General features: G+C 39.8%; 1 protein-coding gene and 1 long non-coding RNA gene across 6 annotated transcripts in view; one reads left to right on the top strand and one right to left on the bottom strand.

The window, feature by feature from the left end:
• The window catches only part of TNIP3 (TNFAIP3 interacting protein 3), an 82,284-nt gene that overhangs the window by 41,064 nt on the left and 13,851 nt on the right, over positions 1 to 27,369 (bottom strand). For 3 of the 5 annotated variants that reach the window (XM_072937943.1, XM_072937946.1, XM_072937957.1), the window contains exons 1-2: positions 9,186 to 9,855; positions 6,735 to 6,855 (exon numbers count right to left, since the gene is read on the bottom strand). In XM_072937943.1, the coding sequence (XP_072794044.1) occupies positions 6,735 to 6,855; positions 9,186 to 9,247 (183 nt within the window). In that variant the 5' untranslated portion in view covers positions 9,248 to 9,855. Of the gene's footprint in view, positions 1 to 6,734; positions 6,856 to 9,185; positions 9,856 to 27,369 lie in introns of those variants that run through there. The other 2 variants (XM_072937962.1, XM_072937952.1) reach the window with 2 other exon arrangements.
• Positions 9,974 to 17,248, top strand: LOC140685749 (uncharacterized). Its single transcript, XR_012059131.1, has 3 exons — positions 9,974 to 10,007; positions 16,328 to 16,409; positions 17,113 to 17,248. It is a non-coding gene; the product is annotated as an uncharacterized lncRNA (long non-coding RNA).

Genomic DNA, 27,369 nt, shown 5'->3' with positions numbered 1-27,369 from the left:
TAGTGATTTAAGGAGCATTTATTTTAAACATAAATCTTCCTCACTGGAGGAAAAAAAAGGAATCAATGATCTCACTTTTTGCTACTTATATCCATAATCCTATAGGAAAAGATATTTATCTAATTTGTGTGTCAGGCCTTACACTCCTCACAAGTATAGAAGAAGGTAAAAAGTCGTAAGACGCATTTCATCTAGAAGGTAGACGTTAGAATGAGCTAAGCATTCCTCAGTGAGAGCTCAAAGTGCCCATTTGGTCCATTATTTCCCCCCACACTCATTAAATAAATTGTTTCTTACCAAACTAGAAACGAGGAAGACTGTGTGAGAAAGAAGGCTTATTGAGGCATTAGATTCCAAAACCCAGCTTGGGTTTGGAAGTCCCTACGAGAGATCCACCTCCATCACAGAGCTAAACAGATCAAGAACCGAAAGAATACCTATTTGCTAAACAACTCTTATGGACGTGTTATGGTAGCTCCCATGCCAAGAATTTTGCTTCCTTAATAGTGTCACAGATTTACAAACTTCTGGACCCAGAGGCTTATGTTACTCTTCTTTTTGTGTAATAAGAAAGGTGTGTCTAAAGTTTTTTCAAATGTAATTGGTGAAGTCATAGAAGGCTAGGAGATGACAAGCAAAGGTAGACTAATGATTCCAAAAGTAAGGATAATATTTTGAGCTCCAAGTACCTTTTCAGTGGAAACCCTGAGACTCTCATTCTCTCTCTTTGCTTTGCAGGCTCCTGGATGCCTTATGTTCTTTTAATCACTTAAAATGACCAGATCTACTATAACTTCCCCCTGGATGCCGCCCTTCCCGCTCTTCCCTTCAAGGTCTGGTGGCTTCCTCCACCCACACCCCTAGTGTTGTTGTGCTGCTCCTCTGGCCGCCAAAGTGGCCTGCACTGGAGTTTCTAGGATGATTATTTTCACTGAGACAGAAAGAGTCCTCTTCCAGCTACTGCTTGCATCTCCAAAAGGACAAGGTGTGCCTTCCAGTTTTCTCCAACTCCTTCTCTTGTGAACTTGGGGCAAATCATCGCAGCAGTGGAAAACAAAGACGTTGAGTAAGAGAGTGCCCTGCTCAAAGTATCTCTTACTTACCAACCAAGAGGAGCCCCAGTTTTTTACCTCACTTCTCCTCTTCCCTAGACAGCCATCTGTCCAACAAGTGGATGCCTCTCAAAACTCAGGGAGAGCTTTTGTCTCCCTTCTTTTGTAACAGTTTTCATTCTTGTGTCTTAGAGTGTGATTTTAGCTTACAGACTTGTGTCTCTGTTTTCCTGTGCTGCCTCGTGTTGTACTTCATTATAAAATAGAGTTCGGGGTGCGCATACACAGTGAGATCTCCTTATCTGGACATATATCTGATATTCACACGTAGTGGAAGCCTTCAAAATCTTTGCAATGAATGGAAAGAGTAGTATGTCATTGATTAGTCATGGGATCATCCTAACTCTCTGGTGATATTTTGGGAGACACAACCTGGCCTCTTAATCCACTCATCTGTTTAGCTTTGAGATTTGATTATACTTCTAGAATCATAAGACTACAAACGACTCACTGAACTCATAGGTAAGAGAAAGATACATAGCTCATTTCAGTGTCTTCACCCAGGTTGCCAACTGTGAGCTTCAAACACCACAATGTGCAGCAGCTGAGCTGAGACCTGCCTTCTCATTGCCTAAGAATTTGCTGTTTTTCCAGCCAACTATTCAAACATTTCCCAGGGAATTGTAAACAGAGCCTCATACAACAATGCAACTTTTTTCCCTAACAGGAAAAAAAAAAAAAAGAAGAAGAAGAAGGATCGAAACATTCCACAGTTACTACCACTGAAAATTATATAATGGGATTCAAAGAGGAAGCAAGTAATTGTATGAGAAAAACTCAAAAGACTTTGAGGCTCAAGCTAATCCCACATCATTATCATCAAAAACAGGGTTTGTTTAGCCCTTTACACTGACAAAGTGCCTGCACATTTTCACTCACTTTAGTATATTCTTGTCATTTATAGATGAGAAAATAAGATTTTGATAATCCAAATTATATTTTGATAAAGAAATATAGATTAACTTTCAAAAAAGGGAAATAAGGAACGGGAAACGAGATCTTTTTTTTTTAAACTGTGTGGTTACAGAAAGTGTGTGTCAACTTACTGTAGTTTCCAAGAAGATTTTCCCTCATAATCTTTCAAAGTGTCAGAAGTTCAAATTACTCTCTGAACCAGCCAAAGCACTTTCCCACGGCTTTTTACCTTGAGAACACCCAGAGCTAGAATCTGTCCCCAGTCCCTGGGAAATCTTCCCTCAGCTGGTACCAAAGTTATTAAAAGCCAATTCCTAGTGCTGTCTTTTAGTTAAAACCGGAAAGGCAAGATTGAATCTAAAGACAAGACAATACTCTTAAGCAAATTCTGTTCTGGTAGATCATCTTAAAATGTGGACACTTTTCCTTCCCACCCCCAGGTTGCATCCTTGTTCCCAAGCATTGCTGGACATGTACTTGTTTGTCCAGGAAATACATTTCAAGCCTCTCATTCACTTTCTTTGCATTTGAAGATATACAATTACAGGGTCATAAATTATTTTTCATATGTTAATTTTCTCATAGCGTTAAGACCAGGTCTTGGTTTAGTATAACTTCCATTAACATCCATTTTGGAACTGAATATTGTTCTCACTTAGACAGCTATTTGTCCTGGGGGAGGGGATAGCTCAGCGGTAGAGTGCATGTTTAAAATGCATGAGGTCCTGGGTTCAATTCCAGTAAAAAAATTTTTTTTGAAATAAAATTATTTGTCAGTTGCCTACAAGACTTTCAGTGCTGTCTGTTCACCAGCTTTCTACCTCAACTCTCCCGGAATATTAAAACCTTCTTACACACTGATGGAATACCTCCTATTCCTCAATAATGCTTTTCTGTTTCCTCAAAGCAATGAGTCAGTCTGTTTGCTTTTCCTTATAGTAATTCTCCCTCTTTACTTATTCTTGGCAAAGGCAGAACAAAAAGGGAACATGACATATGTCTCAGGCCTTTTCATTATATCATATTTCTTTTATTCAGCTACACTCTTCCCATCGCATGAAGTCATAAAGAACTTCATTTCCTCCTCCTGGAAAGGGAGGGAGTCTACCCTACTGTTCTGCTTACTTCATTCGGTGGGGCAGTGACAGATGCCCTCCACACTTCCTCTGTCACCAGCTCACCCTTGTCTTCTTCAGAAAGAATTTTTCTTATGCTTTTTTTTCAGTCCCATCACTATCTCAGTGAGAACGTGAAATTTTTGTTTGTTCTGAATGTAGGATTTCCTTTGGCAGAGGGTTATCGCAAATAGTATTTCAGCAGAGATTCCAGCTGGAAACTAAGCTGTGTTTACTGAAGGAATCAAATAGTTGGAGATACTTCAGATGACAATGGAGGAGGATATGACAGAAGTCTGTGAGAAAAAGAGAGACTTCTGGGGATGGCTCCTGGGAGGCCTCACCCTCAGAGAGAGAGAGAGAGGACAAAGCCACAGCAGCTTGGTCCCAGAGTGATGCTTTAAGCCAGAAAGGCTTAAATGATGCTCTGACAGCAGCATCATTCCTAACACCAGCTTGAGAGCTCGGGTGCAGTCGCCAAATGATTCTTATATGAGGGGGGTGGGGAGCTAAAAGCACCATGTACACGGCAATGTTCAAGTTCAGACAGATCTAGGATGAGGTCCAAAATCCAATTCTACTGGCTGTAGGACCATGAGAAAATTATTTAGCCTCACTGAACCTCAGTTTTCCTATCTAGATAAGGATTAAATGGGTTGATGTATAGAAATGCTTTGCAAACAGCCAACCCAGAGTGGTCACTCAATAGATGGCAGCTAAAATCCAAACCACGGAAAATCAAAAAGACTGTTAAACATACCTCTGACAAACACTGACTGCGTGAAGTACCACTGGGGACCCGTGTAGCTAAAGTTGGGGGAGGGGAAATCTTTCCGCTGAAGTGGAGAGAGTAGTAGTGTTTAGCTGCATTTGGGCTCTGGAGAACATATCGGAATATTAGGCTGACTTGGCACAGTGGGTGGTACCACGATGATGCATTCGAGCATGCTACAGTGGACATCTAGAAGCCGCAGTGATGGGTGAGCATCTGACAACCAGTGGCAGTCACCAGCTTTAGGATACGTTACTGGGTTTGTGAGTGTACATTCAACAGTCCCCTGTAGACTTTGAGAATATTTGTGAAGGATTCTGGAGATAAGTTAACCTGGGAGATGGGCAATGGAAAGTTGTGGGGGGGAATTAAGCAGTTTTAGCAAGAAAGATACTGAATTCACCTTTGAAAATGCTGAGTGAAGTTGATGTGAATATAGAAAAGAACTCCATGTTTAGTAAGTGTCCCCATGTCATAAGTCATCAGCATGTATCTTGTAGTTAATGAGCCAAGGACTATGGACAGATCTCTGGGTGACATTGATATAACCCAGGCAGGTGATGTAAGAGAAGTCAGTGAAGGTGAGTGAGAAGATCAGAGGAAAACAGGGAGGGTTTGGGGGGATAATTTTATAGATGTCAATGGAGTAAGACATTTTAAGAAAGTTGAATTCATGAATGGTGTCAAATGCAAATGAGAGGACAAGTGAAAAAATCAGATGCAAAATGACCACAGATTTATCAAGGTAGAGCTTGTCAGTGGTGTGACGGGGCCAGAAAGTCTTAGATGCCATGATCACTAAGCTTGGCTATGATGTGTAAGAGCAAGTTAGAACATTACGCACAAAAGAATATGAGGTGTTATCTATGTTCAAAAGCGGAGGAGACTTGAACATCTTTTAAGCTGGTAAGAGGTGATGGAGAGACTGAAGATACAGTAGCCCAAACACAGTTTAGAGATTAGTTTCATAATGTGGTGACTCAAACTCAGCTCAGTCTTCATCACTACTCAGCAACTCACTTTAGTTTTGCACCTCTCTCCTGTCTCTCTGTCTCTCAATGTCCATGTCATATCTTCCCCTGTTTCAAACACTGGACCTTACCTGGTACTCTCTCACTTTCTTAGCTAGATGTCTTTAGTTCACACTTCAGGTGGAAAATAAAAAAAAAAATCAGCCAGGAATCTGCTCTTCTTTGCCTGGATATGTATAGGAAAATGAGCAAAGTTCCTCGAGGAAGTAATAAGGGAAACAGTATCTTTAAGAGATACAGAGGCTCCCGTCAAGTCCCCAAATAGAGAACTAATTAACCAGAGGGCAGCAATAAGGATGTAGGAGTGGTCTTCAGCATACAAGGAGGAATCCAGAAGACAATGAACAGAATGGGGAGGGAAGTCAGTCATGAGCAAATGAGTCTTAGGGGCTGAGACTCAGAGAACATGAGGGTCAGGGTACCGGAGGGATTCAAGTTCTCTTCATTAACTTTCTTTCTGGGATAGACAAGATGGCCGCTAGAGAAAAGAACACATTCCCATGAGGGGAGGAAGCCCTTGCTGGGAGTTAGAGGTGTATGTATGAGGGTTGGGAGTGGGGGCCAGAAGAGAAGAAAGGGAGGGGAGAGAAGTCTTCTTGGCCTCTCATCGTTAGCAGAGAGTCACTTCTAACTTGGAAAAGAAGTACTTCATTTTCAGAAGTGAGTTTCTAAGCCAGAAGAAGTGCATAGATATAGAACACACAAAATACTATTTGTTCATTGAATGAATGAAAGAAAGAGGTACAGGGGTAGCCACAACATATGAAGTGAAGAAGAGGCAGGTTTAACAAAACAGGGTGCGTGCACACGTGCGTGTGTGTGACAGAAGGAGAAAGTAAGTTCCCAAATGCCCAGATGGCCTCTAGCAGGGAGTGCTTGGAGAGGGTTTCAGAGGCCAGTACATGTTTGGTGAGGCCTGAGGCTTATACAATTCCAGGGCCTCCTTTAAGAGAAAAAAGATGCAAATTTATGAATGCAAATTAGATACAAAAGTAAATATTTGTTCTGGGAATGCAAGCTTCACTAGCTGCACAAGAAATCTGTCTCTACATGGTTCTTAGAGTTTTCTCAGAGCTTAGGATAGCTTTTCCACAGTGAGCATGAAGTACCTTAGAAATAAGAACCAAAGTAGGAGGTACATAAATGTTTCTAATGTCAGTCATGCTCTCTCATTTACTTACATTAGAATTTTTTGAAGTGATCATTAGAGACGTTCCTAACCAGAAGGGTGGCAGAGCTTAAGAGCTTATGCTGTCATTTATAATATATTTCTAGAAAGTCACCCACAAAAGTCCTAGCTTGAGCTTCCCCTTGAATTTTATTTGCTTACATAAATCACCATAGACAAATATCTTGAAACAAGAGGAAATTCAAACAACTCCTTTAATCAGGAAAATCTTACTTTTCCTTTGAAAAATGGACATGAGGTGTGCTGATTTTTAGTAACCCTGTTTAAGCGGGTTTACATAAATTAGATGACCTCCTTCCCCCAAAAATGAGTTGTCGCTGCATTAAGCATTCTTACCGAGGGCATGAGCTCTGCCCCCTTTCCTGTGCTCGCAGTCGCCTGATATCACACTCTGAACTGGAAGGACCTTCTGTTGAAGGGTTTCTTTAGTAACAGGAAGTGACTGTGTAAGAGAAGATTATACTGGTTCACTTTGTCCTCTCAGTCATCAAGGAAGTCTGTTACTGTAAATGACGTGGGGACTGTCCCCATATCTTCCTCTCGGTGAACACGCTCTTGAAAGGTGTGTGGAGAGAAAGTAGAAAGAAGGTGTTTTCTTACCTTGACAGAACACAGACTTCTGTAGCTTGGCATGGCCCGTGGGGGGAACCCTTTGGGATCAGGAGAAGCACTCCTCTCAATCAGATCGCAGATTGTATTATCCAGCTCCACGCTTTCACATCTACCCGGGAGACACGGGAGAGTCAGGTTTTACAAAGGTCATTAAAAATTGTTACGCGACTGTGAATGTCTCGGAGGTGCTATTTGTGTACGATATCCCTCTAGAATCTCCAGATCTCTAATCTCATTTTATATTCGTTAGCTGCTGCCATGAGAGCACTTCAAAGACTATGAGAGTTTAATTTTCACTTACTTGCACATGGATTCAAAGTAATAAAGTAAGATACCAACAGGCTGACGAATTTTCACGGTCTGAAGACAGTGACCAGAACCGAGCGTGCACAGTGAGCCTGAGCTTTACATACATTTTCTTACTCAGCGGGCACAATCATCCATGGCAGTAGTCGGCATTCCCTGCATTTTACAGACGCGCAAACTTGAACCTAGGAAGTTAACCAAGTGACTAATTTATGTGAAACAAGCTGCAAAACATTGGCAGGGCCAAGATCAGACTCAGATCTGTAGGATTCTATAGCTTGTCTCTTGACCATTTTTGCTCTGTTTCCAATTAACCTGAGAACAAATCCCTAAGCAATTATTTGCCACCAAATGGAAATAGTATATTAAAGCCAAAGAGTATCTGGAAGTTACTTTAATGACAATCTAGTCCAACTTGTATCATTTATCTGAGAACCTGAATGAATTGCTCACATTCCCATGACAATTAACTGATAACGTCAAGATTTAAATCAGATTTTCTGACTCAAGTCCATTTTTCTTTCCCTTAGATCATGTTGGCTTGATGGAGAAATTTTCTCATAAAAATACAGTTCATGAGAAAAATGCATTCATTTTGTGATTTTTTTCTTTACTTTTTTTTTGCCTGCCTCACCATTTTTCACCCCCTAAAAAATAACCCCTTGGATTGAGGTAGCAGTTCTTTCAGGAGCACTTTTAAAAGGTGTCTCCAAGTAAAATAAATATGTAGGTGGGCGACGTAATCACATGGGCTCTCTGCCCAGTCCTTTACCTCCTTTGAGAATGGCTCCCAGAAGGGGGCTCTGACAGCCATGCTTGCTGACACTACTTGACTTCACTTCCGTGGTTATAACTGATTGGACCAAGAGTAAACAACCGATCCTGGCTTGGCCAGTGAGACCCTCTTCTCTGCACAGAGGGAGCTAAGAATGAAGCAAATGGGTCGGGAAAGGCAGAGCAGTGAGACGGAGTCCTGGCAATTTTCTAGTCCTGAATCAGCCCTTTGTAAACCATGAATGCCCTTCTACCTTTACATTCTGCTAATCACCCTAAATCTTTACAATGAATTAGCTTTGTCTTTTTTTTTCTGAAGCTAGCTTTTTGGTGTCTGTTATTTATAATAGAAAAAAAATCTCTAAATAATACACCTCAACCCTTCTATTTTATATTTATTTATTCTCTCTCTTGGGCTGTGTAATATTGGCACTTCGTGTCCCACATATGATGCCACCATATATAACAAGCTACTGGGTGTACAGTAAACCCCTCGTGGCTCAAACGTTCGTCATGCATAGCATTGAGTTCAGATCGATCCTCATGGCTTCTCACAACTCTCAGAGAAGAGTCACAAAATTCCTTTAATAACTGCCCCAAATCCTTCAGGTTAATTAGATTCCCAATTAATGAATTAGTCCAATGGAATTGGACTAGACTGAATGCCAAGCCCCCGAGGCAGCTTTCTGACCTATTCTGAACCAGACTTGCCTGCCAAGAGGTCGCAACAGTTTCTGGTACTATGTTCCACTGTGGCAAACATGTTACAGAATCCAAATCCCAGAGGGGATCATTTTGAGATTACCCACTGTGACCTCCTCGTTCCAAAATGATCCAGCTCCCTTGCTCTGCTTCTGAGCTCATCTTCTATTCCCCTCTGCCCTGCCTTTTTCTTCCAGGCCCCATCACAGTGTCCAGAGCATGCCAAGCATGCTTCCCACACCGAGGCTTGGTGTGTGCCCTTTCCTCCCCCCGTGCCACTCAGAGCCTGCCTCGCATGTCACTTTATCACGAAAGCCTCTGCTGATCAACTCACCTGAAGTAGCTTTCTCACACCCATCACTACTGGCCCTTCATTCTGTTTTATTTTCTCCTTAGAATTTGGTATTATTTTGATTTCATATTTGTTTACTGTTCCTCTCCCCAGCTCCCATACAGGCCTCACACCTGCCCCGTAAAAGAAGGGCCTTTGTCCGCTTTTATTCACTGCTCTGTTTCTTGGCACAGACTGTGACCTCCCTCAATAAATATTTGCTATTGAATAAATGTGACTCCATGATGAAGTTTAATTCAAAACATTAACTCAAATCTTACAGCGAATTACTTATTTAAGATGTGTGCAAATAATCTCAAACTCACAAGACCAGTAAAGTTGGGACAAAACTCATTAAGCAAGGAGACGTTAACAGCAGCTTTAGCATGGACACGTGAGCCTAGCGGTTACTGCCGTCGTGTGTGCTTTTACACTTGAATTATGTGCCTTCTTCGATACTCAGCAATCATTCATTGAGTATCCACTATTGCAGGGTCCCGACTTTTCGCAGCAATAATCATAGTCAGTGATGATCAGCACAGTATCTCAGCTTTAGTGGTGAATATGCTTAGAGGCCAATGGCCGCCTTTTCGTGTCTTATTAGGACACGTCAGCAAAGGTTCTGCCTCAGAAGAGGGGCCCTGCTCCCTGCCCTGAGAGCGGGGTTCACACCCGTCCCTCAGAACAATAGCCAAAGCGGGAGGGGCCCTTGTGGAACATGTGGGCTCCTGGTCTTGAAGCAGAGTGAGCCTCTCTGGTGACCAGAGCTTCAGTGAATTTGACCCCCATGGAAAGAGCAGACGTGATGGCAAAGAGGAAGAGAAGCAGGCAGTGGGGACCGGAGGTGGGGAGCTTCTGGTCACAGCTGTGGGGATGGGGTGTCTCAGCGCTGACCACTTGTGGCAGGGACAGCGCTCGGCCCCAGGAGCCCAGCTCGGAGCTGAAGGGCCATGGGTGGGATGGAGCTAAGAGATTATAGCTCAGCCAGGACTTGGTGCTTCGTTCGCTTCTCAGGGCCATTGCCGACATCATTGTCATCACTAATGACTGCGCCTCAGAACTTCCAAGTGAAGCTCTGAAAGAAGCATTATGATGCAGTAGAATGGAGAAAACAGGCTTTTAGGGTTGAACATAACAGTGGACCTAGGGTAAGTCTCTCACTTTCTATGGCCTGGTTTATAGGAAGAGAAAAACAATGCTGCACCGTGAGGCTGGCAGCAGGACCAGTGACAACACACGTCAGGGCGCAGCACCAGACCTAGGTCCTTACTGACTGATGCCACTGCTCTTACTCTGAGGATCTGGCCCACTGAACATTCTAACAAATAAGTTTGGAAAGTAGGAACCACAAATGTAGTATGTCGCTGAAAATAAAAATAATTTTAAAAGCACAAAAATTTTGGTTAAAAACACAATCAGCAGGTTTAGTCACACCTTGGATAAAGGCTACGTTACCACTTGGGTTTTATGGAATTCTTCTCAAATCTTTTAGATTATTCTTTAACATAAGAATTTAGTGAATGAAAATAGTTTTATATTGTTTTTAACTAGTGAAATTCATTACGTTTCATGAATTTTAATAGGCCTTAGAGTTATTTTACAAGAGAAAGTACTATTTATCCAGGTTGATTTCTTTCCTATAAAGCTCTAAATTCTGACAATTGAAAGAAAGAATTAATAAAAGTTGCAAACTCTCCTTTTCTCTTCAGATCATTAAATAATTGCACACAGCAAAATTATATTCTTAATATAACATTATGGCCCAAGGTTTGGAGTAGAGTTAAAAAAAAAAAACTACCAAACTTTTAAATGCAAATAGAACAAATCCTACGTAACCTTGCATCAGTTTTCCTGCATACCTATTATCCTTACTTTAGGATCTGTTCCCTGGTTCTACTCAGCTGATTAGGTGAGGGGTGCAGCTCCACTTGCCCTTACTCTGGGCCCTATCCCTTAGCCACCTATTTTTTCAGATAAGAAATGTGAGCCTCAGTGAGGTTAAGTTAAGTACCTTTTCTTAAGGTCACTTGACTTATGAGGGGCAGGGTAAGTACGCACTCTGAAGCCCATGGCTTTTTAATTTACCATTGGGTTGCTAGTGATTTTAGGAAGTGTGACTACAGCAGGACCACAGAGGACTGTGTCATTCCCAACTAACTGGGCTTAGGTTTTCCATTATAAGGGCCATTTCTGCTTCATTTCCAAAGAAAACAGCCGACTGGTGCCCACAGCTGACCTGCGGCTGACCTATAAAGTCAGGTATCAGGAGAGGCTTAGAGACAAGCTATGAGGACCAGGTGCTTCACCAACAGCCTGTCTTTTATGTGGCCCCTGTTTTCCTAAGTTTGGAGTCCTGGACCAGAGTCCAGGATGAGATGCAGCGGGTTCATGAATCATCCTAAATCAAACTAAATACAAAATTAAGTATGTTGTAATTGTCTCTTTCTGAAGAGAGGTCTATAGTTTTTTCTTGACCTCTCCCGTCATGAACCCATGTTAATTTATTGCCATGAGTGACTACTTTAAATTTGAATCTCAACATCATTTGTCTGAGTACATTTTGATTTAAAAAAAAATTTAGCACAAAAGAACTGTGAAAATTCAGAAACGACTCTGAATCAATTAACTAAAATCCTGATTTGTGGTGGCCTCCTTAGGAAATTGCAAGTAAACAGAATTATAGAGGCGGTACTGTTAGGCTGAGAGCTCTCCTAGTAGTGACACAAATCAGTGAAGCCCAGTAAATTCCTGCTGGGCCTTTGGCTTATTCATTGCTTGTTTTAAACTTGCACGGATATTAATGTCCTTCGTTACTATTCCTCCTTCCTACTCTTCACCCACAAGAATAAAGCAACCTGGAAAGTAAATAGAAATGATATTAATATGAATTAGATTTTAACAATAGAATAGTAGGCTAAGCCAATGTGACCATGAAGCTTTTTTCACAAATAGTTTTCCCTAAGTTATATATGACGTGTGAACTGTTTTCCCCTAAACTGCCGTTGGGAGGTGATGATCTGCCCGGTAACCCGGTGAGAAACCAGAGAAAACAGGGAAAGAGGGGAATGTGTTTCAGGTCTACTTGGAGCCCTCAGACTTTTATTCCATATTCAAGAGTCTCCAGTACAGAAGCCTCCAAAAAATTATTCAATAAAGCAAGCGAGGGACACAGCATGTCTTTGTGTGCTATTGTTTAATAGGCTTATCTAAGGTTTAATTATTTAAATGTTACTATTTGATTAGAGCCTAGACATTGTTCATTTGTAGAATCCTCACTATAGAAGAGATAATCTCAATGATTTTGGCTTACTGCCTTATAAGGCATTACCAGGTTTTAAACATAATCTAAACATCTTATTCTAATATTCCTTTATTAAATTGCCTGTAAATACCCAGTTCTTCAAATACTCTTTGAGCAAGCCTTCTTATCTTTCTGGATACCTCATTAACCACTGAGCTGAATTAAAACAGTTGACATGCATTCATTTTATATTTGTAGGACAGTCATATTTTCAACTTTTTGTGCCTTGTACATGAACGCCGCTGGCTATCTGTACTTAAAGACCACAGAATGTCTAGTCACTGATAATGTCTTCTGGTGAGCGTGCGACCCAAAACCACCAGACTTGATTTTTATGGTTACGTGCTACGGTTGCCTCATTATTCTTGACAAGTAGTGCAAATTCCTTAAAAAAATTTATATTTAATAGACAAAACAGAAACCACAATCTTGGAAATAACCTGAAGATCATTTAATTCCTCTCCTGCTTCTAGAAGACAGAGAAATGAGGCTCAGAGGGGTTAAATGGCAGATAGCAAAGCCAGGGCAAGAATTAGGGACACTAGGGTTTTTTCTTCTTACACACACTCGCCCACCTCAAATGTCCACATTTCCTCCCAGGCTGCTGCCAAGGTCACATTTAATGCTTTGATCTTCCTTCACAAGCCAAGTGTTTTTAGGGAAGATTCTGGAGAACAAAGCATATTTTCAAATACAAGACAAGGAAAAATCAATAGCAGGTTCTTCTCTAAAGGAAATGCTTCCAGATGTTCAAAGACCAGGAATTGTAACCTCTGGGGACCCAGAATGAGAAGTGTTGTCTATAAACCTACAATCAAGCAGTAACTTGTAGGTTTTACTTTTTGTCATTATGATCAGTACTCAGCGTGCACTCCTGGCTACTTGGGGGAGGAACAAACTCTCAATAAAGAAGTTACTCTGTGTAAATGTGTTTTAGACCCACAAGTCATGGCGTTTTAAGTATTTTAGTCATTGGGAACTTTAACATTTGTGATTTAAGGAGGTAATGGGAGAGAAAAGGTTTGCTCACAGAATTTTGAAAGTAGCTTTGGCCTCAGGCAAGAATGAGTATTCCTAGAGTTTAGCCCAAGGCCATATGTCTAAAAGTGGTCTTTGCAAGTCTGAAAGGAAAGCCCAGAGGATAGGGATAGTTCTTATAAACTCAGGCTCTGTTGCTGCCCTCAATCTGCATTCTTGGCTGGATCCCTGTTTACTTCCTCTCTGCTTTTGTGATGTGCCAGGTAGCTGAACTGAGGTCAGGGACCCGAGCCAGACCTCTCATGGCTGCGCCCTGGAGGAACTGGCGGGCAGAGGAGCCAGGCTGGAGCAGAGATAAAGCGCTGCTGCAGGTGCTGATCAGATCGCGAAAGGTTACAGGTCTGCACAGGCTGTAGGACCCACATCCCCTACAACTCTCCTGCGGAGATAGGTTTGGCCTCCTTATTGGAACTGTTCTGCACCAGCGAGACATTCTCATCCACAAGGGCAGAGTGACAGACTGAGACAGGGTACAGCGTCTATGGACACACACAGTTTTCGACTGAAGATGCTCTGGTACATGCACAACTTGGCCTTTTTGCCTGGCTAAATGCCGTTCTCATCTTAAACCTGGGATGGAAACTGCACCCGAGATTGCACGAGGTGTTCCAGCCATGTATTTCCATGGCAACCTGTATTCCCCCACTCCGCGGCTTATTACACCTGATTGTAACGGCGTGTCTACTCGCATGTCTCCTCCATTAGATGAGACCTTCCTGGAGGCAGGCACAAGTTCATCGTCTCTCCAGAGCCTCCCAGTGATTATTTAATGTTTGACAAGAGAACAAATAGTCAAAGACAACTAGGCCTGAGGTCAACAAGGATACCAGGTAGTACTGAAGGAGGGGAAGCTTGTATTAAAAAGTCCCACGTAAAGGGGGGAGGTCATAGCTCAGTGGTAGAGTGTGTGCTTAGTTAGCATGCCTGAGATCCTAGGTTCAATCCCCAGTACCTCCAAAAAAAACCAAAAAAAACAAAAACAAAAACCCTGAAAAGTCCCATGTAGGCTCTCCTTGGGATCCACGTGACTTCTTCCTTCCTCTTCTCAGCGCATCTGCCCCAGGAAAAGGAGCTGACCAAGGCCTCACAGTGAAGGCTGTAACCTGGGACACACTTTTCTGTCACAAGCTATAGACTTTCCCGCATCAGCAGGAGGGATTTCGGAGTGGAGGAGCCCTTTCCGATTCCCGGGAAATAAACCTACGGTCAGGTCGCTACTTGAGAGGAAACATAAATAAGGAATAAAATCTTATCCAAACGCAAGTAGTCAGCATGATTCTCCCATCTCCTAACAAGCTCCATGAGATTTTATTAAGAGAAGAATAACACCATTTTTACATATTAGATCTGACACGTAGGCTGAGCCTAAAAGACCACGGTTTGCTGGGGTGTGAGTTTCTTTTCTCTGGGAAGCAGGGTCCCTCGTAGAGGAACAGCAGAAAAACGAAGTCATGCCAACATTGCTAGTTCGCCTACTATTTATTACAGAGTTGAAAACGCCACAAAATGCACCCACTGACAAGAATACAGGAAGACAGAGTTTGGTAGCTTTATGGGTCAATAGAGGTAGACTCCTTGGTGTTTTTGTTATTATTATTGTGTTAATATGGCATTCTGTCATCAAGGTTGTTTCTCACTTGTTTAAAATTTCATTCTTTGGAAGAAGCAAAGACTATAAAAAGTCAATAATCTTAAGGATTCAGGTGATAGGAAACATAACTTCCAACCAGCATCATGAACAAGTTAAACCTCTATTTTTAGGTCAGGAAAGCATTGGCACTTATTCTAAAATTTGCTAATGCTTTTGCACATGGTTCTCCAGGGTAAATATGCTCGTACCGAGTTATGGAAATCAAAATTAAAGTAGCTATCCATGCAGAGCCAAATTAGATATTTTATTGTGAATGCTGAACAATGGCAGAGTATCCTGCCCCGAAACATGCTACTTCAGCATAAGGATTATTTTGAGCAAAAGACATTTGAAAAACAGCAGATAAAAGAAAAGCATTCTGATCACCCCTTTTTCTTCCTGAAAACAGGAGATTAAAGTCCCTTGTGAAAAATGTCCTCCTTATACCAGGAAGAAAGAAACATTCTTATCATCAAGGACGGGAAATTAAGGCCCAGACAAATCTGTATAAACAGACCTTGTTAAAATTTATCTCCCTTTAGCCTCACCATACATTTCAGTTACTTTTCCATAATTGTCTCTCTTTGTTCAGTTTAGTATAAAAGCGTTTATACTTAATATACCAATTTTGCCAATTCTTTGAATCTTCATTTCCTTAAGAGGGTTCCCATGTCACAGAAAACTTAAGTTTGTGTGCTTTTTCTCTTAAGCTATCTTTTGTTACAGAGGCCCAGCCAAGAATTTCTCTCCCCTACACTGTTCTTGGAAATAAGCATTTCAACAGGAACATTAAATTATATCTTTTACAGTTGTGTCTATTTTGAAAAAGCAAAGTAGGTAAGTTAGATCTGGTATATTCATCTGATACAACCACATTTTGGTCATTTTGGTGTCATCTGCAGTTTTCCTTTAATCTATCAAAATGTATAATCTCTCAAATCTCTACTTTACTCAATATCAAGTTGTGACATTCTCTGGGAAGGCTGGAAGACTGCATTTTGAGTCATATCTAATAATTATAATATTTTCCCTAGTATCTCATTGCTATTTATGCAATATGTATTTTACCCAAATACATATTGATTATGTATTTGGGTAAAAATTATCATCAGATAACAAAACAATATTATCTTAAAACTATTCTCTCAAATCAATATTGTTAAAGCTGAATTTCATTGGGACAAATATTTGAAAGGACTTGTTTTTTAAGGCCAGCCATGGGTAAAATAATGTTATGCAAATTATTTTAAATTATTGCAAAAATGGTGAGAAAGAGATATTTTAATAACTATATCTGAAGCATTAAATAATTTAGATATCATATACTTGAGAGCTGTATAAAAAACTTTTAAGTAGAAATAGTTTACCTTTCTATTTATTTGATCATTAAATAATATTTATTTGAACTATATCAGTTTAAGCGTGACTATTTCACATCTATCTTGAAATTTCATTTTAACATGTGATTGATCACAGTTCTTTTTTTAATTCATCTGCAGTTTTGGAGTTTGCAGCCGCCAGGTGGAGGATGACAATGAGGCAGTTTCCAAGCAGAATCTACACCTGACTCGCCTATGGATGGTGAGGAAATAATGGGATAAATTATGGAGACATTTCTTCTGTGTGAAATATTTGGAATATCTCATAACAGCTTTACCAAAGGTCACAAACTGACATGACAATTTAATTTCATTTCTTATCTTGCAATCACACGTCCCAGTTCTTCCTTCTAGCTGATAAAGTGGGAGCCACTTTTTGTTGGATCTCTTGCATTCGTTTTGTTAGAGGTGGTTCATAACATGCTAAGTCAAATCATGATCAGTTATTAGTATGTGTAGAGTAAACCTATGTATTTAATGAGAACTGCTTCTAAAAACGTTTTACAAAGGTATGAACCGGTTCATTTGCAGTTGAAAATATTGCATTGATTGAATGATGCCTCTAGAGGGCGCTCTGCATTCAGTTCAGGTAGAAACTTGTTTCTTAGGTTCAAATTTTCTGTTAAGGTTTTCATAGTTTTCAGCTCAGGAGAAAAAGAGGGAAATGTGTGTTGCGAACATTTGTAATAATTTTATCTCATTTCTTTTGTTTTTCACTGAATTTTAAACTTTTAATAAAACATACTTCCTTTTCAATAAAGTTTATTTTTGGATTTTTGTAGTCATCACTTTACATTTATGTAATAGGCTTAATTGAAATAGCTTTCCTCCCACAGTGGTAAGTTAATTTCATTAAAGGTTGTAGCAGTTTATATTCATTTCTTTCTTTTTTTTTTATTTCCCAGTGTTCACGTGGATGTGAAATTGCTGAGCCTAGAATTTCTTTTTTGTGCCAGAAATTAGGAAGTACTTTAAGAACTAGTTAAATATGGGACAATTTCAGCATCAAAATAATTAATAATAAGAATACATTATAACTCATTAACTAAATAAAATAGGATTCATTCATTTATATAGATAAAACATTTAAAAAGAAACAGATGGGGACAGAAGAAATCTTTTCATTACATTGGAATACCTACTAATAAATGTGGAAGAAATTATGGTATCAGAAAACCACTATTTGGTAGTCATCATATTAAGCATTTAAATAGCAAATTTCAATGGATGCTAAAGCTCATGGCTGAATTTTTGATGAGGAATGGGATATTTACATAATCTCACAGGCTCCCCCTCCTCCAATACTTAGTGATACTAAAGGAAACACTAAAGAGTTACTTTACACTGGAGAATCTTGGCACACACCACTTTACTCAAATGATCAAGATTAAAATCACCTATAATGAGAAAAATCCAAAGTGATCATCTGATAAGATGCATTAAAAATATAGCTTCACATCTGTAGTATTCTTGCTAAAAATGTATGATCTGAATCTAATTATGGGGAAAACAATAGACAAAAGCAAATTGAGACACATTCTGTTAAATATAAAGTCTATAGTCTTCTTAAGTGTCAGGTCATGAAAGTCAAGCGAAGACTGGGGAACTGTCCAAGACTGAAAGAGGCTAAAAATCGTGAAAACTATAGGCAAACTATGATCCTGCATTGGATCTTTCTTTTTCTATGAAGGACATGAACAGGAAAATACGCAAAAAAAGTGAATGGGTTGGAGGATTCTATGGAAGTGTTGTAACAATGTTCATTTTTGATGTTGATCAGAATATGTCACTCTCAAATATGCCACTTTGACAGAAGGATTATTTTGAGCTGAAGGCAGTTAAGAATTAACAAGTCCAGGAAAAGGTATCTGCTCTCCCCTGATCTCCCTATAAGCAGGCATATATTTCCTTTTGTGAAGGTGGCATAAATTTTGCTCCTTTCCTGTACCAGGATGAGAAGCAAGACCCAGACTGGAGATGACGAGCTGGCACCAACAAGAGTCTGTGTAAACAAACCTCACTAAAATGGCCCATATATCTCTCAGTAACTTCACTACAGTTTATCGTCCCAAGCCCAAACTCTCTTTCCTTTATTAAGAAGGGTATCAAAGCTCTTAAGTCTAACTCCCTCTCTGAATTTCATTTATTTTCTGTGAACTATGCAAATTAAAAATATTAATAAATGTATATTCCTTTTCTCTTGTCAATCTGTTAAATTCTTAGCCCCTCTGACACCGAACCTAAGAGGGTAGAGGAAAAATTTTTTTCTTCCTGATAGATGCTTATCTTGTGGTTACACAGGAGAATGTCCTTGGTTGTAGGAAAGGTACACTAAGTAATCCAGTGGTAATTTATTTCTGAATGGCTCAGGGAAAAAAAAAAAGAACCTGGAAATTTGAAATTATTTTAAAATAAAAATGTACATAAATATTAAACCTAAAACAATAAAATCTGATTTGACACTTAAATTACTATGCTCAATGGAGAAGCCATCTTATAAAAATGAAATCAGCATTTCATTATGTAGCAGAAACTAAGATGCAGGCCAGTAAATCTTCTTTGAGATTTGTGAAATTAGTGCAAACCAAAACAAAGCAAAGATAATTTAGTGTTTTGTTCCACTTTTCTAAAGGAATATGGCAGAAGAGCATTTCTGTGAATCAAATACTTTGATAGTCTATTCTAGCCCAAGGATTCCAAAATTGAAATGAGCTATTTCTGCCATAATTTTAAAGCCCAGATAGAAAAAAAAAAAAGCAAAATAAACAAACAAAACCTCAAACCTTGAATATCTTCATCTTTGCTTTGAAATGTCTGGCATCTCACCTCCCTGTAGACTTCTCATAATAAATATGTAGGATCTGCTGAAATTCTCTGCTATAATTCCAGATTATAGATGTCCACCTTTGGAAATTTGAGTTAGTGCTAAAACCCATTCACAACAGAAAAAAACTCCCAAAACTCAGAAATTTTTTTTCTCATTTAATTCAACAAATATTTCTTTAAAATTTCTCTGTATAAAGCTCATCAACCTTCAAAAGCCTGTGTCTTCATGATTTTTCATGTGATTCCAAATGAAAGAAATGTACATAAAAGGGTTTTTTTTCCTTCATTAATTACTTTTTTTATACACAATGATACAAACTTTGGCATCAGAGAACATCACAGGGATTTAAAATGGATATTTATTAATTTTAGAAACAAAAGCTATAATACAAAATATTGGCTGACCTTGTCTGAGTATAGAGAATGGGGTCATTTATTTTTGAGTGAAATGGAAAAAAGTACACTGGCTTCTCTTTGTTATAAAATATCAACTCATTGAATTCAGATGGAAATTATCAAAGGTCATGATTATATGAGAAACCACTAAAGTGAAACAGTTATTTGGTATAAAATTGTTTTTTGTTCTTCATACATCTTTACAAGATTGACATAAAAGCTCATGTACTTGTATAAATGCAACTATACAAAGACTAGAGGAGGAATTCTTAAAACTGGGTAAGTTAGAATACTTGGCAGCAAAACTGAATCTCATATAAAACTGGCATTACTGAGATCAAGTGAAAAAACAGGCCAGGTAGCGTTCTGTAGTAAAACACAAGGACCAGCAGGTGGGTGAGGTGACATTGTTTTTTATAAGTGATGACAGAGTGGATGGGAAACTAGCATTCTGCTGAAAAGGTGAGATTCACCCTTACTCAGCTGACGCTTGCTGAAATATGTACCAACACACAGTCCCGCTGGCCGGGCGGGTCACAGTGATGGCAGCGGCTACTGAGCCAGGCACCGCGCCAAGCACGGTCTGTGCTTTCTCCCATGCGAACCACAGAGCGCCCCCATGTGGTAGGAACTGCTCTCCCTCTATTGCAGCTGAGGAAGCTGAGGTTCAAAGGCATGTAGTAACTTGCCCAAGATGAGCTCTTCTTAACCACTGCGTTTCATTGAGCAGGGATTTTGTATAGCTTGCCAAAGGTAAAGAATTAGAACAGATCAGCTAGAGATACGGGTAGAGACAGATCTTTTCATGAACAGTTCTTTTTTCTATAACAGTTTTTTTTTTAAACACTGTAAGAAAAGAAAAGGCATGTACAATGTTTGTATTTTTAGAGCTATAAATTAGGAACTGAAACAGGAAGAGATTGTATGTAGTTGACTGTGAAGTGAAGATCATAACACAATTAGAGTCAGAATTCCAGTCAGATCTGGAAAACCAAAGAATTGGTCAGGCTTATTTTAGAAAAATGAATTTACAGAATACCCAGGGAAGAGTATTTAGTTTTGCAGATGAAAAAAATTAGTAGTTGCTTAAAAACATAGGTTCACACCAAATTAAAGTGTGCATATCTAGCAACATCAAGTCTCAACAAATGCTGAATAAATAAATACGGAAAACAAATATTCTAATCTTCTGTAATAAAGATTTTCATAATAATTATTATCATAGTAATCCAACTTTGATATAGAAAATTTAGAGTAAAACCATGCATGGTACATGTACCCTTTTTCTTCATATGCATATATATGTTTTTGTCAATTAGGATTGGGGCATATAAAAGTATTATACTGTACTTTTTCTGATTAATATATTATCAGACTATTAAAGGACTTTCCTTTAGTAAAGAGATCCAAGAGAATTCAAATTAAAACATTCAAGAACAAACATGAACAGATTTGGCTCAAAGCATTAGGCTTAATGGATTTCAATAAAGTACAATGTAGTCAAGTACAATCAAAGATAGGCAAACACCAGTTAGAAAGCAATGGGGCTACCAGGACAATGTCAGAGTTGCACTCACCAAGTAGATGTCTGTTCAGGGTTAAGAAACTTGATTTTTGACTTAACTGTTAAAGATTCTGAGTGTCCCTTCCATCTAGGTCCAAGCTTAAGTACACATACAATCTATTCTAGCCTAGCTATAAAGCTAAACATAAACAAAATATTGGGATTCACCCAAGAACTTGAAAGGAATTTGAGGGCAAATTTAGGAATTTTCCTCAAAATATGTTAGCCACCAGAGAAGCAAGGATTGCTAATACTATTTTAATTAACAAGAATAGTGTTATAAGAAAGTTAAAGACTTTATCAGTGAGCAGTGTGATTTCTGATATAGCTTTACTAATATGAGAGTAGTTTAAGCTGTGGAAAGAAAGGTTTCTGTGAGGACAAATGTTGCTTGATTGATTAAATACATTAAAAACTCTTCACTAAGATTATAGGCAAAGGCAGTTTTAAAGTTGAGTAAATACAGAAATGTCTTATCATGTCTTAAAAACTGGATTCCAGAAAAGAACAGAAGGGTGTAGGTAAAAGACGTATTTCTGGGTGAGCATAAATATTTGGTCCCTGTTAGGGATCTAGGCTAGGAAAGATTTCTTTCTTTTTTTTTTTGTAAACTACAGGAAAGAAAAGGTAAACCATAACAATGACATTTTAAAAGCCTTTTCAAACCAAAATACTAAATAAACTACAGGAATGGTGCACACACTTATGGGAATAGGCTGAAAAATAGTATATGACCTCCGTTGTAGAGAACCGCATTTGGAGAAAGAAATAACCCCAAACATGTGAGTCTGATATCCGTGGCCTAAATGTTCAGTTACAAAGAGGTTGACACGGCATGGCAGACTGTTTGCTTATGAAATCATCCTCACAGTGCTACAGAGGTAAAAAGCAAAACAAAAAGTGACTGGAGTTTATCATTTATCCATTCAGTAAATAACTAGTGAACCCCTATTATGTGCCAGACAGTCTTTCTGATGGTCGGCACATTATATCAATCAACACAAAGGAAGAAGAAGGAAAAAACCTCCCTTTGCTGGTGGCGCTTACATTCCAGGATTTCTTAAAAACAACTGTAACATTTTCCTGCCTCTGAAGAAACTTACGATGAATTTGCTGTCAAGTTCGTTAATAAACATGATTCAGAAGATCTAGTGAGGGCCGCTCTACTGATCAAGAAGATTAATTGCCTTAAGGCGATTAGGAGTTTAATATAATCTATTTGGAAAATGTGAGTACGTTCAAAGAGCATGTTAACAAAATCATGCACTATGTTAGGAGAACAACTCCCCCACCACAAAGTGACTATGGTCGGCCCTGTAACCCTACAGTTTTATCTCATAAAATACTCGCACAGTTCTGAGGTAGTTATGCTGAAAAGATATAAGAAAGAAGAATGATGGAGTGTACTAAGCAAGAGATCACCTTTAACATGTAATATTTTTAAAGAGCTAATTTGAAAAGGGTATAGACAGACCTTCTATGATGGCTAGAGATACAAAGTTGTTAAAAAAAAATTAGGAGGAAGTTTAGCGAACCTGGAAGACAAAACAAATCAAGCTCTTGAGAGAACCCAGTTGCAATGCGGCAGGCCCAGTTGAGAGCACTGTGCAAAGGACAAGAGAGAAGAGATAGTTTAAAGCCCCAAAAGCAAAAAATAAGAAAATCTGGAGACAATCCAGAGAAAAGGAAACCTGGGAAGTGTTCAAGGAGATGGGGGGGTTGGGGTGAGGGCACAACCTCAGGGACCCAGGAAGGGATGAATCTGAGAGCCAGGAAGAGTTCAGTAAAATATTTGTAAGATTGACCGGGTACTGAGCTGAAAGACACATCAGTGAAGTTCATTGTTACTTTGACAGCAGTTTTCATTTAAAAGTAAAGGCAGTCCGGCATGGGGCCCACAGGAGAAGAGTCTAGTGTGGAAATACCCCTGCCTGGCAGAGGGAAGAGGGCAGGGAAAACAAGGCCTCCGTGAGTCCTGGCCATGAGTTGGGGTCAATGGATCCGAAAAGGAAGTGGCAACTGGGAACCATTGATTGAAGATTTCAACCCATGACAGACAGACTGAGAGATGTGAGACTAAACTAATAACTGAACTGATTTTAATCTTCCAAATTCCCCTGCACTGAGCTGGAACTGATTGTGTGTATCATGCTGCCATGGCTAGGGACCAATGTCCTGGCGAAGAGAAAATGGATCGTGTAAACCCCAATTCACAGTGCCTGGCGTTGAAGCATCCCTTGGGTACCCTCAGATAAGAAAGGACGCTAAGGAGGGTTACTTATTAGAGCAGGTGACTTGTCAGAGTAGCTGACAAGGCTGCTGTGTGAGAGCCGCTGGCTGGTGCTGGGGAAGGCTGGGGTCTCTCCAGTTCTCCTCTTGCCAAGCCAGGAGCTCTTGTGCGGGACCGTGTCCACCAGCAGAAGGAGCACCTGGTTCTCAGTGACACGAAGGCACTCCATGGGCTGGCAGTACCCCAGGAAATGTGTCCCCTCAAAACCCACCGTCAGAGGCAAGGCCCGTACCTGTCAATGCTGGGGTGGCGTTTGGCTTTCCTTCTGTTGGGATGTGGAGACATTGCAACCGCTCTGACTCATTGTCTTCTCAGACCCCAAATGGATGTAGACACACTACAGGGACTTCCTCCGGCCTTTGTTCTCACCCCAACAGGTGACACCCCCACACCTGAGAGTACCGGGACAACTGCAGAAAGGGTTTTACGAAGAGGATACTATAAAAATGACAAAACTCCCTTTACTTAGTCTTAAATTAAGAAGAGGACATTTTAGGGTTCAAGATTTCTCAAAACTCTTATAGGAGGGGCCTCCATCATCTTTATTTAGACTCAATTTCTCAAAACTATACCTAGTTAGAACTTGCCAGTCTCAGGGGGGTTTCCACACTTCTGAGCAACGTTTTTCAACTTTACACAAAGTTGTGGCAGTTGGCAGCTGTTGGGTCCCCAGCAGTCTCTGGATGCACAAAGGGACCCCTGAGCACACACGTCCTGACCCACAGGGTCCCAGCTCCCCTGGTACTGGAGGTAACCACCAACCAACTGCCGATGAGAAAACATCCTTTTCCTCTGACCAAACAATCCAGTTCAGACAGAACTGGGGCTGCCTCTTACTTTGTGGCTGATTTAATGATCAAGGAACTGCTGCCAGCAAGTAGGCATGTTGGTTATCTTTTCCACAACAGATTTTGTTTGCTTTTGTTTTTGTTCCCTCAGCTTTTTGTTTCTTTGCATCCAGCAGATTTCTGGAACCAACCCCTAGACTGGCTGGCCATTTCAAGTCTCCTGCTCAGGCTCTATTAAGACAAAAAACCAGAACTGTACTGGAAAATAATGTACCTTACGTGGAACTAAACCCTGAGGGAAGTATTACAAAGTGAAACTGGTTCTTTGGATCTGCTAGGTGAGAGTGAAAGTAAAGGTCACTTTTTGGTAAGAGGCTCTGAATATTAGTAAAAGCAGAACTGTGTGTTGGGGAAGAGAGTAGGAGTTGAAGGTCAAGGGGGAAATTTGGTGGCTGCAATAATTATGGTTAATTTATGAATGGACTCCAAGCTACGTCAGTGGATGCTTCTGACGAGCCTGGGTGAGTAGGGGGCAAGAAAGGAAGTTTTGGTGTGTGAGGAAAGTCCAGAAAACGTGCTAATCAAATGTTCCACATAAGGGAACAATTGGGTAGCCATGCTGGTGCTTTATTTGGTGCTTGGAAGGACCGCAGGAGGACATACCACAGAAACCATGAGGCTGTTCCAGGCAAGACGGTGTGCGGTCACCGGGCTGCTTCTGACAGCAGCAGGCTCCAGAGCAGAACATCGGGCTATCGGGCACTGTTTTGGGTCTTGTGTGTTTAAAATTAATTTTTAAGCATTGCTTTGTATGCTTCAGAAAGCAAAACACAAACACAAAAACAAAAAACCCCAAAACACAAAGTAATAAGCTTTCTAAGAAGAAAGATAATTATGGTTCTTCACCATGTGTGTCATGATTTTTGCCTCAGCAAAGTTAGAGCCAGAATGTTTACAGGGGTTTTCCAGGTACACCTGTCATTGCTTTAGGCAATACACCCATCTTTCTCCAGGCTGCTTTCCCAAGCCCATGTCCTAATGGAAAGAGGCCTGGACTTGGAATGGGAAGATCTGGATTCCAGCTGTGATTTGGGCAAGTACTTAGCTCGTTCTTTGTCTGGTAATTAATGCATCCATCCATTCATTCAGTGGCCGTCTACTGAGAAGCTGCCTTGTGCGTGAAGATCTCATTTCCCTCATATGCAAATAAACGGAACTACCCTAGATCAACTCAGTGTTGGACTCATGTAATTGATTTTACATGTCGCTTTTTTTCCTGAGGACAGAGATTAAAAAAGCCAAGTCCTCTGATATGATACATAAACTTATTAGGTATTTATCAAAATATTAGGCTATGTATTTTCAAATAATAACCTGTTTTGGTTTTTTTCTTTATTGGATATTTTCACACTTAAAAGTACTCCCATTTTAACAAGCAAACATTAGAGAAGATAAAAACGTTAATCCCCTTGCTCTTCCCTCGGTTCCACATCACTGCGATAGTATTAGCACCCGTGTTCCGTATTTTTCTCTATGCTCATAAAAATATGTGTCTATTTATATGATACATGATATTTTCTTTCTTCCTTTTTTAAAAAATAATACAGTCATATTATACACTACTCTGCTAATTATTTGGTTATTCTGCACTTCTCTGAACATTCCTCCAGGTTCATATATATAGATCTAACCAATTATTTTTAATGGCTAAATAATATTGAACATTATGTATGGACCAAACTTATTTAACTGTTTCCCTAGGATGGACTACCAAGTTGTTTCTAAGTATTTTTTCTTTTTAATGCCCAACCAATGGGCATTAAATCAATGCTGTAAAAGAAATATTCATCTAGATGTACTCTTACATACTAGTACTTTTTTTAACATAGAATAGATTTACCAAAGTTAGGGTATAAATGTTCAAACTTTAATAGTGTTCTAGATGACTTTCCAAATTGGTTACAGCAATTTTCATTCCTATCAGCTATGTGTAAGAATGCTTATTTTCCTGCAATTGATGGCAGCTCTAGATGTGTGAATATCTTTGCCAACCATGAGTTTTTCATTGTTGTTTTGATTTGCATTTTCCTGCTTACCAAGGGGGTTGATCATATTTCAGTATATTTGTTTTTATTTTCTCATTCTCTTCTGTAATTCGTTAGACTTGGTTCTTGACTGACTTCTCTTTCTCTTCTCTTTTCTCTTTCCCATTTGTAATACTTGTCTACTTAGCATAGTAACAGGTAGAGGTGTTACAGAAAACATACAAAACAAGGTAAGTGGGATCAGAACTATGGTGTGTTGACCTGAGGAGGCAGGAATTGCAATTTTATGTAGGGTGATCACAGGCAGGGCTCACTGAGAAGGAGACGTTTAAGCAAGCATTGCCAGAGGTGCAGGAGTGAGCCACATAGCACGGGGAAGCAATATTCCCTAGCGCCAAGACCCTAAGGCTGGAGCTTGCCTGGTGTTGTCCAACGGATGCCAGAGAGGAAGATATAACTGGAGAAGAGGAGCTTGAGGGGGAGGTTAGTCGGTAATACTAGAGGTAAGAGGGAGCCGCTCAAGGAGAGCTTGTGGGTATTAAAAAAAAAACAACTCAACTTTTCCTTTGAGGAGATGAGGGTTTGGGCAAAGGCGTAATATGATGACTTCTGTTTTGGAAAGACTGCTCTGCTTGTTGGGTTTAGAGTAACCTGCAGGGAGTCAAGGGTACAGGTGTGCAGACCATTTAGAAAGCTACTCACGAATCTGGGCAGAGACGCTGGCTGCCCTTTATTGAGACAGAAAACTGAGAGAGGAGCAAACTGGGGTAGTCTGAGAAATGAGAAGTCTACAAATTATTCACTATTGGCAGAGGCATTTTAGCATAGACACATCACTCAGTGCTTTGACTTTTTAAATACAAATTTACTTGAAAGTGTTGAAATGTTAGACTTGGAAATAACCTGAATTTTTCTTTTTGTACTAAGCCCCTGAGGGTACAGACCTATCTAATTTTATATTTATGGGGGTTACTTCTTGACATTTTGCCTCAAAATAGAAATACATTTAAGCATTGACTCCAAAGGGCTAAGAGCTAAAGAAAAAGAGGTGGTCAGCTAGAGGAAAACCTTCTCATTGGAAAAGAATCATCATGGAGTGTCACATTAGTGAGAATACCTTGTGTGTGGTCTGGGTGTTTTGTTTTGTTTCATTTCTTTGCCATTTGTTTTTTGGTGGTGTTAGCTGCCCACAAATGAAGAGAAAAGATGAAGGAACCATGAGTGTTCAGAGAATTGTTCAGAAGTGCAGAGAA

Source organism: Vicugna pacos, chromosome 2 (assembly GCF_048564905.1).
Source record: "Vicugna pacos chromosome 2, VicPac4, whole genome shotgun sequence".
Lineage (NCBI taxonomy): Eukaryota > Metazoa > Chordata > Mammalia > Artiodactyla > Camelidae > Vicugna > Vicugna pacos.
The sequence above is the reverse complement of the archived record's forward strand: the minus strand, read 5'-3'. Positions and strand labels throughout refer to the sequence as shown.